The sequence below is a fragment of the Lepidochelys kempii genome, chromosome 24 (genome assembly GCF_965140285.1).
Source record: "Lepidochelys kempii isolate rLepKem1 chromosome 24, rLepKem1.hap1, whole genome shotgun sequence".
NCBI lineage: Eukaryota > Metazoa > Chordata > Testudines > Cheloniidae > Lepidochelys > Lepidochelys kempii.
In genome coordinates this window covers 15,283,852-15,295,663 of record NC_136403.1, presented here as the reverse complement: position 1 = coordinate 15,295,663, position 11,812 = coordinate 15,283,852, and the positions used below count along the sequence as shown (strand labels likewise).

At 59.1% G+C, this 11,812-nt stretch overlaps 1 protein-coding gene across 1 annotated transcript in view; it reads right to left on the bottom strand.

The window, feature by feature from the left end:
* The window catches only part of LOC140902949 (B-cell receptor CD22), a 62,702-nt gene extending 51,337 nt beyond the window's left edge, over nt 1-11,365 (bottom strand). The window contains 4 exon segments of the mRNA XM_078850404.1: nt 504-767; nt 7,756-8,019; nt 9,143-9,406; nt 11,350-11,365. Coding sequence (XP_078706530.1) covers nt 504-767; nt 7,756-8,019; nt 9,143-9,406; nt 11,350-11,365 — 808 coding nt within the window.
* Between the last annotated feature and the right edge of the window lie 447 nt (nt 11,366-11,812).

Genomic DNA, 11,812 nt, shown 5'->3' with positions numbered 1-11,812 from the left:
GCCCCTGGATCTCTGTCTGCTCGGCCGCCAGGCCCATTATCAATGTTCTCTTCTCCGTGTAGGATCTTCCAGATGGGGCTCACGTCACCCCTTCCCCTTCCCTTGGTTCAGCTAAACAGACGGAGCTCCTGGAGTCTCTCACCCTAGGGCAGGTTTTCCAACCCCTGACTCCTTCTCATGGCTCTTCTCTGACCCCTCCCCAGCTGATCAGCACCTCCTGGGAGTGTGGGCCCCAGAACTGGGCACAGGATCCCAGACGTGGTTGCACCAGGGCAAGATCCAGAGGTAAAATCCCCTCTCTGCTCGATTCCAGATTGCCCTGTCCCTGCACCCAGGGATGGCACTAGCCCTGCTGGCCACCGCGGCACTGGGAGCTCCTGGTGAGCTCGTGATCCACCGCGATCGCCACAATGACCCTCCCCCGCTGGGCCTACGGCACAAAGGCACAATCCCAGCCCCTCCCCCACTCCGAAGGTCTCTTTTCTCAGGTCCCCGGCACTTACAGAGGACGGTGATGTTGATGGGAGGGGACGGGGACTGGCCGATCCCATTGTTGGCCTGGCAGCGATACTCCCCAGCCTGCTCCACCGTGATGCTCTTCAACACCATTTCCTGCCGGGATCCTTTCAGCTGCTGGTCGCCCCAGTACCAGGTGTAGGAGTTGGGGGCGGGGAGGCTCCTGGTGTAACTGCACGTTAGCGTCACCGATTCCCCTGCCTGCGGGCTGGTGCCCGGCGCTGCCGTAACATGGACACCTGTGGGGGCATCTGGGGGGCGAGACGGAGACACGGGGCGTGAACGGAGAGAGACAGAGTGGGGGGACCTGGCCCAGAGAGGGGAAGGGATCCAGGGCAGGGGGTGAGGGGCAGGGCCTGGCCCATGTGGCTCCAGGGGGCGAGAACAGGCAGAGCGGCATGGGGATATGGGGGAGGGGTCGCGCAGAAGGGTCTGGGGGCACAAGGCAGTTGCGGGGGGGAGGGTCTGGCCCAGAGCAAGCTGGAGGCCTGGAGCAGGTGAGGGGTGGTACAGGGCCTGGCCCATATGGGGCTGGGGGGCTGGGGCAGCTGGGGGTGGAGGGGGGCAGAGACTGTCCCAGAGGGGTCCGGGGACACAAGGCAGATGGAGGGGCAGGGCCTGGCACAGAGGCGGCTGGACACCTGGGAAGGTGGGAGAGGACAGGGCCTAGCTCAGTGTGGAATGGGGCCCCGGGGCAGGTGGGGGGATGAGCAGTGGCCCAAAGGGGACTAGGACCCCGGGGCAGGTGTGTGTGGGGGGCACAAACTGAATTTGTCTCTGCTGGGCCCAGCCACGGGAGCAATGCAGAGGAGCAGGGGGCCCAGCCCTGACTCAGCAGCACTGGGTTGAGCAAACCCAGTGTGACAAAGTGGGACTGTTCTTAATGTTTCCTCTGAATAGTGTGCGGGTGCCTCAGTTTCCCCTATGCAGTTTCCCCTATCTAGGGGGTGGGAGAAGGGTGTATGACCACTGCAGAGCCCTAGAGGGGAGGTGTGTGCAGGGGTCTGGACACAGAGAATGGCCGACACCCTGTTTCCTGGAGACTGATGTCCTGGGCCCTTCCCCCCTGCAAGGTGAGAGCTAAAGGGTGGGAGAACAAAGGAATCTGGTGATCTCCTGGCCTGGGAAAGGGACAAAGCCCAGAGGAGGAGGGGCTGGAGGGAGTTTCAGTTTGGGGCTGGTTGGAGACATGGAGTGAAGGGCAGACGTGGTTATCTGGCTCACTGGCCCCCAAAATGGACCCAGCTGAGGGGTCCGGTTCTCTGCACCTACAAGCTCTGTTTTAGACCATGTTCCTGTGGTCTAATAAGCCTCTGTTTTACTGGCTCGCTGAGAGTCTTGTCTGACTGTGAAGTTGGGGGTCAGGACCCTCTGGCTTCCCCAGGAGCCCCACCTGAGCGTACTCGCTGTGGGAAGCGCACGGAGGGGCAGAGGATGCCGAATGCTCCGAGGTCAGACCCAGGAAGGTGGAGCTGGGTGAGCTGTGTGTCCTGCAGACAGGCTGCTCACAGAAAGGCGACTGCCCCAGAGTCCTGCCTGGCTTCATGGGGAGCAGTTCCAGAGCATCACCCAGGGACCCTGTGACAACTGGTGGCAGCGGTGGGATGTACTGCACCCCGTGGATGGCGCTTCCTGCAGGAAGTGACTGGGGAACAGTAAAACGAAGGGGGATTGACGAGGACCAGGAGTGCTGAAGGGTCAGAGAGGAGCGGTTTCGGGGGGCGGTTAACCCCTGGGAGTGTGTGACCAGCGAGAAGGACTGTGCAGTAATAGGGTCCCCCTGGGGACTGCGGTGAGCAGTCTCAGCGGCGAAGGACCCTGCGGCTTGGCCCTGGGAGAGAGAAGGACTTTTGCAGTAACAGGGTTCCCCTGGGGATTGCAGCAAGCAGTCCAAGGGGCGGAGGAGTCTGCCGCTTGACCCTGGCAAAGAGGTGGTGACCTCGAGAGAGCACACAGGCCTGTGAGTCCACAACAACTTGGGAAGAGCGGAGTGATGGCCTGTCACTGTCTCCTTAAGAAGGACATTGTAACCCTGTACAGAAAGAGAGGGTTGAGCATTGGAAAGTTCACCAAGGCACAGTTCATCGTGCAGCTGGAGGAGGATGATGGCTCTAAGGAACAGATTCCTGACCCAGATGGGGCTACAGCAGGATCTGGGAGCAGCTGGAGTGGTAGCCAGGCATTCCCAAGACTCCTGTCCCCGACCAGATGAGGGTCTTCAGGACCGGGATCCCCATCCAGGGATCGGAGATGGATGGGTTGGAGCTGAGTCCGAGAGAGCAAGAGGACTGTGAGAGACAGCGAGAGCCCGAGAAAGAGCTGCAGCAGCAGCATGAACTGGCGATGGGGGAGCGGAGAGGCCTAGGGGACCTCCCAGGGGTGAGTGGGGATAGACCCCGGGGGGCCAGTTCTGCAGGGAACCTCGAGACTAAATTGCTGCCCCGGTTAAGGGGGGGGGATGTGGATGCCACCTCACTGCCTTTGAGCAGGCTGGCGATTTGAACCAGGGGGACCCTGCGGAAGAGCCCCGGTGTCTAGCTCCCTTGCTGGGTCCCAAAGCTGTAGACTCCGTCAGCCAGATGAGTGGGGTGGTGGACAGGCTCCCAGTCCTGACCCCAACCTCTATGTCTGTGTAACCCTTCTGCCCGTCAGAGTTGGCAGCAACAAGGGCCGGGTTCAATATCTAGGGGATCCATTCCAATAACACAATGCAAACCGGCTCGAGCCCCCACCCAGTGACCTGGGACAAATATATACCACCCCTGCTGGGCGCCTCCAAGAGTCAATACTTCCCCTCTCGCAAGCACAGAGTCTGAGTGTAGCAAAAGCCTTTTAATAACAGAGAGAAACAATGTGGCATTATGTTGGGGAAACACCACCAACAGGATTCATAACACAACCCATGAGCAAAAAAAAACCCACCCCAGGCAAATTGGGGCATGCCCTTTTCCCTTTGGTTCTTGAGTCCAGCAACCCCAAATCACCCAAAGTCCCAAAAGTCCAATGCCCCAAAAGTCTCTGTCCCTGGTCAGGGCAGCCCCAGAGTTCGAAAGTTTATCTGCAGAGCTTTACCTCCCAACCTGGGTGGAAATGGGACAGGGGTAAGAGGCACCTTACATGATCTGAAGCTGACCGCCCCACAGCTCTATAGCAGTGCTCCGCTCCGCCAGCCGCCCCACGAACTCCTTCGCTCAGCTGCGCTCCGCCCCGCCAGCCGCCCCACGAACTCCTTCGCTCAGCTCCACGGCCCACAAGCAGCTCCTGCCATCCACACGCTGCTCCGCGGCGAACTGCTCCACAATATATCTTCAGGCTCCCCCACTACTTAACACAACACTCAGTGATTTCAGCTCTTAGGTGAATTCAGCTTATAATAGGGGAGCCCCAGTGCTGGTGCACTGTCAGCCCAAAGTGAGCTCAGCAGTCTATAACTAGACTTCTAATGAAATCAAAATTAGCTCTGATATTCCACAGTGGAGAGAGAAGGCAGTGCAATTAGCATGTAAGAACCTCAACAAGGGGCCCATACCACCAAGTATTAATACTCATCCCCAATCTCTCTCTATTCACACAGTTTTGGAACCTATGACGCTTGCCTAGCGAGTGCTACTTAGTTGATGGTGAATCCCTCCATCATAACCAAAGGCCACGTACAGTTCCAAGCACAGTTCCCATAATCAGGGTAATAACAATTTATTCTTCCTGCCCCAATAACAGAGACACTGGGGATCCCACAGCAGCCAAAGTGACCATTTGGGCAGCTATGGTCTCATTCTAGGCGTGGTGGGTGTGCCTATGCAAATGAGATCGGCCCCTGAAGTTCTTTTCCACAACTTGCCACACCTCACCACCAGATGTCAGGGTGGAGCTCATCCTGACACTGCTTACATCTGTATGGAGTTTCCTGGGGCCAGGCCCCTCGGACCTCCAGTGGGAGCGGAAGGTGATGGTCAATGGGGAGACATTCCTGGGGTGGCGAGATCCTGGGACAGAGAGAACTGTTGTCAGGCCCTGGGTGGTGCAGCCTCAGATGCTGAGGGGCTGTGTGAGCTGGGTGAGGGTCCCAGGGACGAAGCCCCTCGCCCTGCCTATGGCCCAGACCCAGGACGGGTGGGGCTGGCTGGCCGTTGGGGTTCTCCAGGACACCAGCTGCGAGACCCTGTTGTGGGGTGACTGTGTCTCTTTGGGGCAGGATCCAGGCCATGCTCCGGTAACTGCCAAGGGTTTGAATTTGAATCCAGGGAACCCATCGGCGGAGAGGGAAATGGTCAGTGAAAATGCAGATGACCTGGTTGGCAGCAGGGAGGAGCGGCTAGGCTCAGGAGACCTGCCTGCCTGTAACCAGACCCCTGGGGCTGGGTGGGACAGAGAGATGCTCCCCGCCCCCTTGCACACCTGAGAGGGGGCTCACGCTGGCTCTGATGCAGTGAGGAAAGCAGCGAGCTCGCTGCCTATCCCCACTGGGACAGCAAGGGCAGCGCTGAGCACAGTGGGAGCTGAGACCCCAGCTCAGTGGGGGGAGACACAGGCAGGGCAGGGGATCTGTTGGGAGTGGCAAGGTGCTTGGTAAGGAAAGTCTGGCTGAGCCTAGGCAGCCTTGTGAGCTGATGGCTGTGTCTAGTCAGCAGGGTGGGAAGGCGAGGAGAGTGGAAGACGAGTGTCCCTGGACCTTACCTGTTAGCTGGGTGGAGAATTGGGACAGTGAAGGAAACGTGCCCGTGTCTGTCAGGGGTATTGACTTGCCTATGGAGGGAGCTACCCTGATCTCCAAGCAGTTGTTTGTGACCAGCCTTGTGTGCTGGGACAAGGGGAAAGGGATCCCAAGCTGTGTGTCTGGGAAAGGAGAAAGTGTGTCCGGCTCTTCTTTGTCTGTGGAGCAGACAGAAGGGGCCTTTCAGCCTGTGATGGTTGAGGGTAATACAGTTGTCTCAGAGCTGGCTCTGGATTCAGCTAAAGCCCAAGAAGGGAAGGGTCCTAAGTTTGTGTCTGCTCGGGAGAATGGCCCTGTAACTAGGTCACATCCAGTTAGTGTCTATGTAAAATCCTAGAGAGCAGACATTTCTGGTGCTTGTATTTTGCCTGTTGCTAGTGTCTTGTTGGGAAAGGGTGGAGCAACTCTGTCTAATCAGGGTGAGATCCTAGCCAGGGCACAAGGAGAGCATGAAGGTGATGTGATTGTGTTACCTGCTGAGGGTGTGGAAACCTGTAGCAAGAAGGAAAAGATTCCTGAACTTGTGTGTGGCAAAGGGAAGGAGAAGGCTTCTGACCTTTTCTCTAGGAAGTCTGTAAGTTTGCCTGAAAGGGGATTGTGGAGGAATCCGCTGGATGGGCCAGAGGTAATTCTGGATGTAAGGGAGACCCAGAAAGAGTCTGTTGTTGCTCAGGAAAGTGTTCTTCTAGAGCAAGCCCTAGGTAAAAAGGGTAAGAGCAGAATTTCTGTGAGGGGTGAATTGTTGCATAGAAAAGCCCTAGGGCAAGGAATCCTCAGGGAGTCTTTGCAAGCAGTTGACTGCAACTGAAGGGTGTGAAAGTGATTTAATCAAGAAAGTTTCAGTTCCTAACAGCCAGAAATTTTCGGTTGTGAATGGATCCACTGACTTTCCTGTTGAAAGACCCAGTGTGGAGAGCTTTGAGAAGGTCTCAGATGAAGTGAAAGCTGTTAAGAAAGTTAAACAGCCCTCTAACCAAGTGGCTGTGCTTGGCCAGCTTGTTGGGGAGAAGACCCGATCCCAGTTTGACCCCCTGGGGTTTTGGGGTGGCCAAAGGGCACAGGCTGCATAAACCTTCCCACATGCGGCCAGCAAGTGCTATCGACCACCCCCGACCTAAGGGGGGGAGTGAAACTGGAAGGACCTGGTGTAACTCTTAGCAAGGAATGGGAGAGATGCTGGGGCATCCATAGGAATGTTGGTGGCTTCGAACTTCCCCAGGTCACCGGCTAAAGTGACCCCGCTCAGTTTGATCTCGAAGGGGGGAGAGATGTGACGAAGTGGGACTATTCTTAATGTTTCCTGTGAATAGTGTGCGGGTGCCTCAGTTTCCCCTATGCAGTTCTTAAGTATCTAGGGGGTGGGGTAAGGGTGTATGATCACTTCAGAGCCCTAGAGGTCAGGTGTGTGAAGGAGTCTGGACACAGAGAATGGCCGACACCCTGTTTCCTGGCAACTGATGACCTGGGAGCTTCCCCCCTGCAAGGTGAGAGCTAAAGGGCTGGAGAACAAAGGAATCCAGTGACCTCCTGGTCCGGGAAATAGACAAAGCCCAGAGGAGGAGGGGCTGGAGGGAGTTTCAGTTTGGGGCTGGTTGGGACATGGAGTGAAGGGCAGACGTGGTTGTCTGGCTCACTGCCCCCGAAAATGGACCCAGCTGAGGGGTCCTGTTCTCTGCACCTGCAAGCTCTGTGTTAGACCATGTTCCTGTCGTCTAATAAACCTTCTGTTTCACTGGCTGGCTGAGAGTCACATCTGACTGCAGAGTTGGGGGGCAGGACCCTCTGGCTTCCCCAGGACCCCGCCTGAGCGGACTCGCTGGGGGGAAGCGCACAGAGGGGCAGAGGATGCTGAATGCTCCGAGGTCAGACCCAGGAAGGTGGAAGCTGTGTGAGCTGTGTGTCCTGCAGACAGGCTGCTCACAGGAAGGCGACTGCCCCAGAGTCCTGCCTGGCTTCACAGGGAGCAGTTCCAGAGCATCGCCCGGGGACTCCGTGACACCCAGTTATTCGGAGGCGGGGGCGCAATAGGAGGCTGGGGCTCATAAGATGGGCAGGATGGGGCAAAGCAGGGGGGACAAGGTGGGGGCACGTGGGGCTGCTCCAGGATGCTGTGTGGGGAGTACCAGAGGTTGCGAGGGAGGAGGCTCTCACCAGCTCTCGCAGAGAGGCTCAGATACCCCCAGCTGGGGCAGGACACCCAGACCCCGCACACGCAGCTCTCTCCATTGGAGACGGCTGCCTTCTCAACACGTAAATCCTGCCTGGCTCCTGGCAGCCACACGTCCCCGCGGGACCAGACCTACCCGCCAATCGGCCACAGGGCAGCAGTCTGGCAGCGCAGGGTAAAACCGTCGCCTCCCCTAGGCACTGCCTTCCCTGCCGGCCACGAAACCTCGACCCTGGGCACGTTTGGGGCAACGGAGGGCGAAAGTCGGGAGAGAGAGACCCGCTGGACCGACGGCACAAAGGCACAACCCCTGCCCTTCCCCCACCCCGGAGGTCTCTTTTCTCAGGTCCCCGGCACTTACAGAGGACGGTGATGTTGATGGGGGGGGACGGGGACTGGCCGATCCCATTGTCGGCCTTGCAGCGATACTCCCCAGCCTGCTCCACCGTGATGCTCTTCAACACCATTTCCCGCCGGGATCCCTCCAGCTGCCGGCCGCCCCGGTACCAGGTGTAGGAGTTGGGGGCGGGGAGGCTCCTGGTGTAACTGCACGTTAGCGTCACCGATTCCCCTGCCTGCGGGCTGGTGCCCGGCGCTGCCGTAACATGGACACCTGTGGGGGCGTCTGGGGGGCGAGACGGAGACACGGGGCTTGAATGGAGAGAGACAGAGTGGGGGGACCTGGCCCAGAGGGGGGAAGGGATCCAGGGCAGGGGGTGAGGGGCAGGACCTGGGCCATGTGGCTCCAGGGGGCGAGAACAGGCAGGGCAGCATGGGAATAAGGGGGAGGAGTCCCCCAGAAGGGTCTGGGGGCACAGGGCAGTTGCGGGGGAGAGGGTCTGGCCCAAAGCAAGCTGGAGGAGGTGAGGGATGGTACAGGTCCTGGCCCATATGGGGCTGGAGGTCAGGGGCAGTTGCAGGCTCGGGGGGCAGAGACTGTCCCAGAGAGGTCTGAGGACACAAGGCAGATGGAGGGGCAGGGCCTGGCACAGAGGCGGCTGGACACCCGGGAAGGTGGGAGGGGACGGGGCCGAGCTCAGTGTGGAATGGGGCTCCGGGGCAGGTGGGGGGATGAGCAGTGGCCCAAAGAGGGTTGGGGGCTCTGGGGCAGGTGGGATGGGGATGGAAACTGAATTTGTCTCTGCTGGGCCCAGCCACCGGAGCGATGCAGAGGAGCAGGGGGCCCAGCCCAGAGCCAGCAGCACTGGGTTGAGCAAACCCGGTTATTAGGAAGCGGGGGCGGAATATGAGGCAGGGGCTCCAAAGATGGGCGGGGTGGGGTGAAGCAGGGGGGACAAGGTGGGGGCACGTGGGGCTGCTCCAGGATGCTGTGTGGGGAGTACCAGGGGTTGCGAGGGAGGAGGCTCTCACCAGCTCTCGCAGAGAGGCTCAGATACCCCCAGCTGGGGCAGGACACCCAGACCCCGCACACGCAGCTCTCTCCGTCGGAGACAGCTGCCTTCTCAACACATAAATCCTGCCTGTCTCCTGGCAGCCACACGTCCCCGCGGGACCAGACGTACCCGGCGATGGGCCGCAGGGCAGCAGCCTGGCAGCGCAGGGTAAAACTGTCGCCTCCCCTAGGCGCTGCCTTCCCTGCCGGCCACGAAACCTCGACCCTGGGCACGTTTGGGGCAACGGAGGGCGAAAGTCGGGAGAGAGAGACCCGCTGGACCAACGGCACAAAGGCACAACCCCTGCCCTTCCCCCACCCCGGAGGTCTCTTTTCTCACATCCCCGGCACTTACACCGGACAGTGATGGTGATGGGGGGGGACCTGGACTGGCCGATCCCATTGTTGGCCTGGCAGCGATACTCTCCAGCCTGCTCCACCGTGATGCTCTTCAACACCATTTCCCGCCGGGATCCCTCCAGCTGCTGGTCGCCCCGGTACCAGGTGTAGGAGTTGGGGGCGGGGAGGCTGCTGGTGTAACTGCACGTTAGCGTCACCGATTCTCCTGCCTGCGGGCTGGTGCCCGGCGCTGCCGTAACATGGACACCTGTGGGGGCGTCTGGGGGGCGAGACGGAGACACGGGGCGTGAATGGAGAGAGACAGAGTGGGGGGACCTGGCCAAGAGGGGGGAAGGGATCTAGGTCAGGGGGTGAGGGGCCCACTCTCCCCCTCTTCTCACACCACTGCCCCCTCCTACCAACCCCCTATTCCCCCCAAGGCCACCACCTCCCCTTACGTGTGCATCTTGTCCAGGGTCCACGCACCTAATTAGCGGAGCCAGGCCTGCGCAGCTCCACTAATGAGGGGGTGGCCCCTCGTTCTCTCCTGTGCGGTCACCCAGGAGTGCACCTGAGAGGGAACTAGCCGCGGACCACCTGAATGGAGCTCGCGGACCACTGGTGGTCCGTGGACCACAGTTTGAGAAGCTCCAAATTCGAGAACATGCTGGTTTAAAGTTGCCCAATGCTCCCTTGTCGGGTTGTTTGGCAGCCGCCGGCTTTGCCCACTGCCTGCAGAAAGAGCAGCCCCTTGGAGCGAGCTGGTGGGGCCAGGGTGGGCCGACAGCCCCCCATCAGCTCCCCTAAGTTCCCTGTGCACCCGCCGCCCGTCAGGCTCCCAACTGCCGGCAGTTCAGCCGTCCCTGCCCACACGGCCCTGTGCTGCCCCTGCCCTCTGCCGGGGAGCTGCTCCGGGAGCCTCCTGCTCGCTCTGCAGGGCGGGTGACCAGATGTTCCGATTTTCTTGGGACGGTCCCGATTTTTGGGTCTTTTCCATATATAGGCTCCTATAACACCCCACCCCCGTCCTGATTTTTCACACTTGCTGTCTGGTCACCCTATGTGCAGGTGAGGAGGGGGAAGAGGGGAGTTGAGTCAGGGTGTCCCCCTCCCCCATTCCTGCCCCCCCATCTCCACAGAGGACAGGGGGGACAGGACACAGCAGGGCTCAGAATGGAGGGGGCTTGCTGGCAGCAGCTGCTGTCTCAAAGTCTCTCCCTCACACACAGGGTGTGTGTCTCTGTGTCTCTCTCTGCCCTGCTGTCTTCCCCTCTCCCCCCTCCATTCCTGCTGCCTTGTGGAGTGAGGCTGCATTAACAGCGAGGTGTTGACCCTTGGGGGCTGAGCCGAGTGCGAGTTCATCATTCGGCGGTAAGGCATTCCCCGGGAACCACCCCACCCTCTGACTCCACCGCCTCAACCGAGCTTCACAATCATCATCGCTGTGTGCAGTATTGAAGTGTTCGTTTAAAACTTGTATTCTGTGTGTATGTGTAGATAGATAGATAGAGTCTTTTGTCTGGCAAAAAAAAATGTCCCTGGAACCTAACCCGCCATTTACAGTAATTCTTATGGGGAAATTGGATTCGCTTAACATCGTTTCACTTAAAGTAGCATTTTTCAGGAACAGAACGACCACGTTAAGCGAGGAGTTACTGTAAATTTTTAAAAATAATGTAAAAATGTGAAGGCTCTGGGGTGTGGCTGGGGATGAGGGGTTTGGGGTGGCAGGGGGCTCAGGCAGAGGGCTGGGGTTCAGGGGTGAGGGCTGTGGATGAGGGATTTAGGGTGCGGGGGGCTCAGGGCTGAGACAGAGGGTAGGGGTGCAGGGGGTGAGGGCTCTGGGGTGGGCTGGGGATGAGGGGTTTGGGGTGTGGGGGGGCTCAGGGCAAGGGCAGAGGGATGGGGTGCAGGGGGTGAGGGCTTTGGGGTGGGCCTGGGGATGATGGGTTTGGAGGGGCTCAGGGCTGGGGCAGAGGGTTGGGGTGCAGGGGGTGAGGGCTCTGGGGTGGGCCTGGGGATGATGGGTTTGGAGGGGCTCAGGGCTGGGGCAGAGAGTTGGGGTGCAGGGGGTGAGGGCTCTGGGGTGGGACAGGGCTGGGGATGAGGACAGGCTGTCCCGGGGCAAGGGCCAGAGAGGAGGATTCCCCCCAGCTCTCTCCCCACAGGCAGCAGTGAGCTCCGGGGGAGGGGCCCCCCACTTCTCCCCTGCCCCACACTCACCTCCCACCACTGCCATTGCACGTGCTCCTCGGGCCCCTGTCATAAATACAAAGGGAAGGGTAAACGCCTTTAAAATCCCTCCTGGCCAGAGGAAAAATCCTCTCACCTGTAAAGGGTTAAGAAGCTAGGGTAACCTCGCTGGCACCTGCCCAAAATGACCAATGAGGAGACAAGATACTTTCAAAGCTGGAGGGGGGAGAAACAAAGCCTCTCTCTCTGTCTGTGGGATGCTTTTGCCAGGGACAGAACAGGAATGGAGTCTGTGAACTTAGTCAGTAATCTAGCTCGAGACGCGTTCGATTCTGATTTCTTTAAATGGCTGGTAAAAGAAGCTGTGCTGAATGGAATGGAGATTCCTGTTTTTGTGTCTTTTTGTAACTTCAGGTTGAGGGATTCTCTCTGTTTTGAATCTGATCGCCCTGTACGGTATTTACCAGCCTGATTTTACAGAGGTGATGCTTTT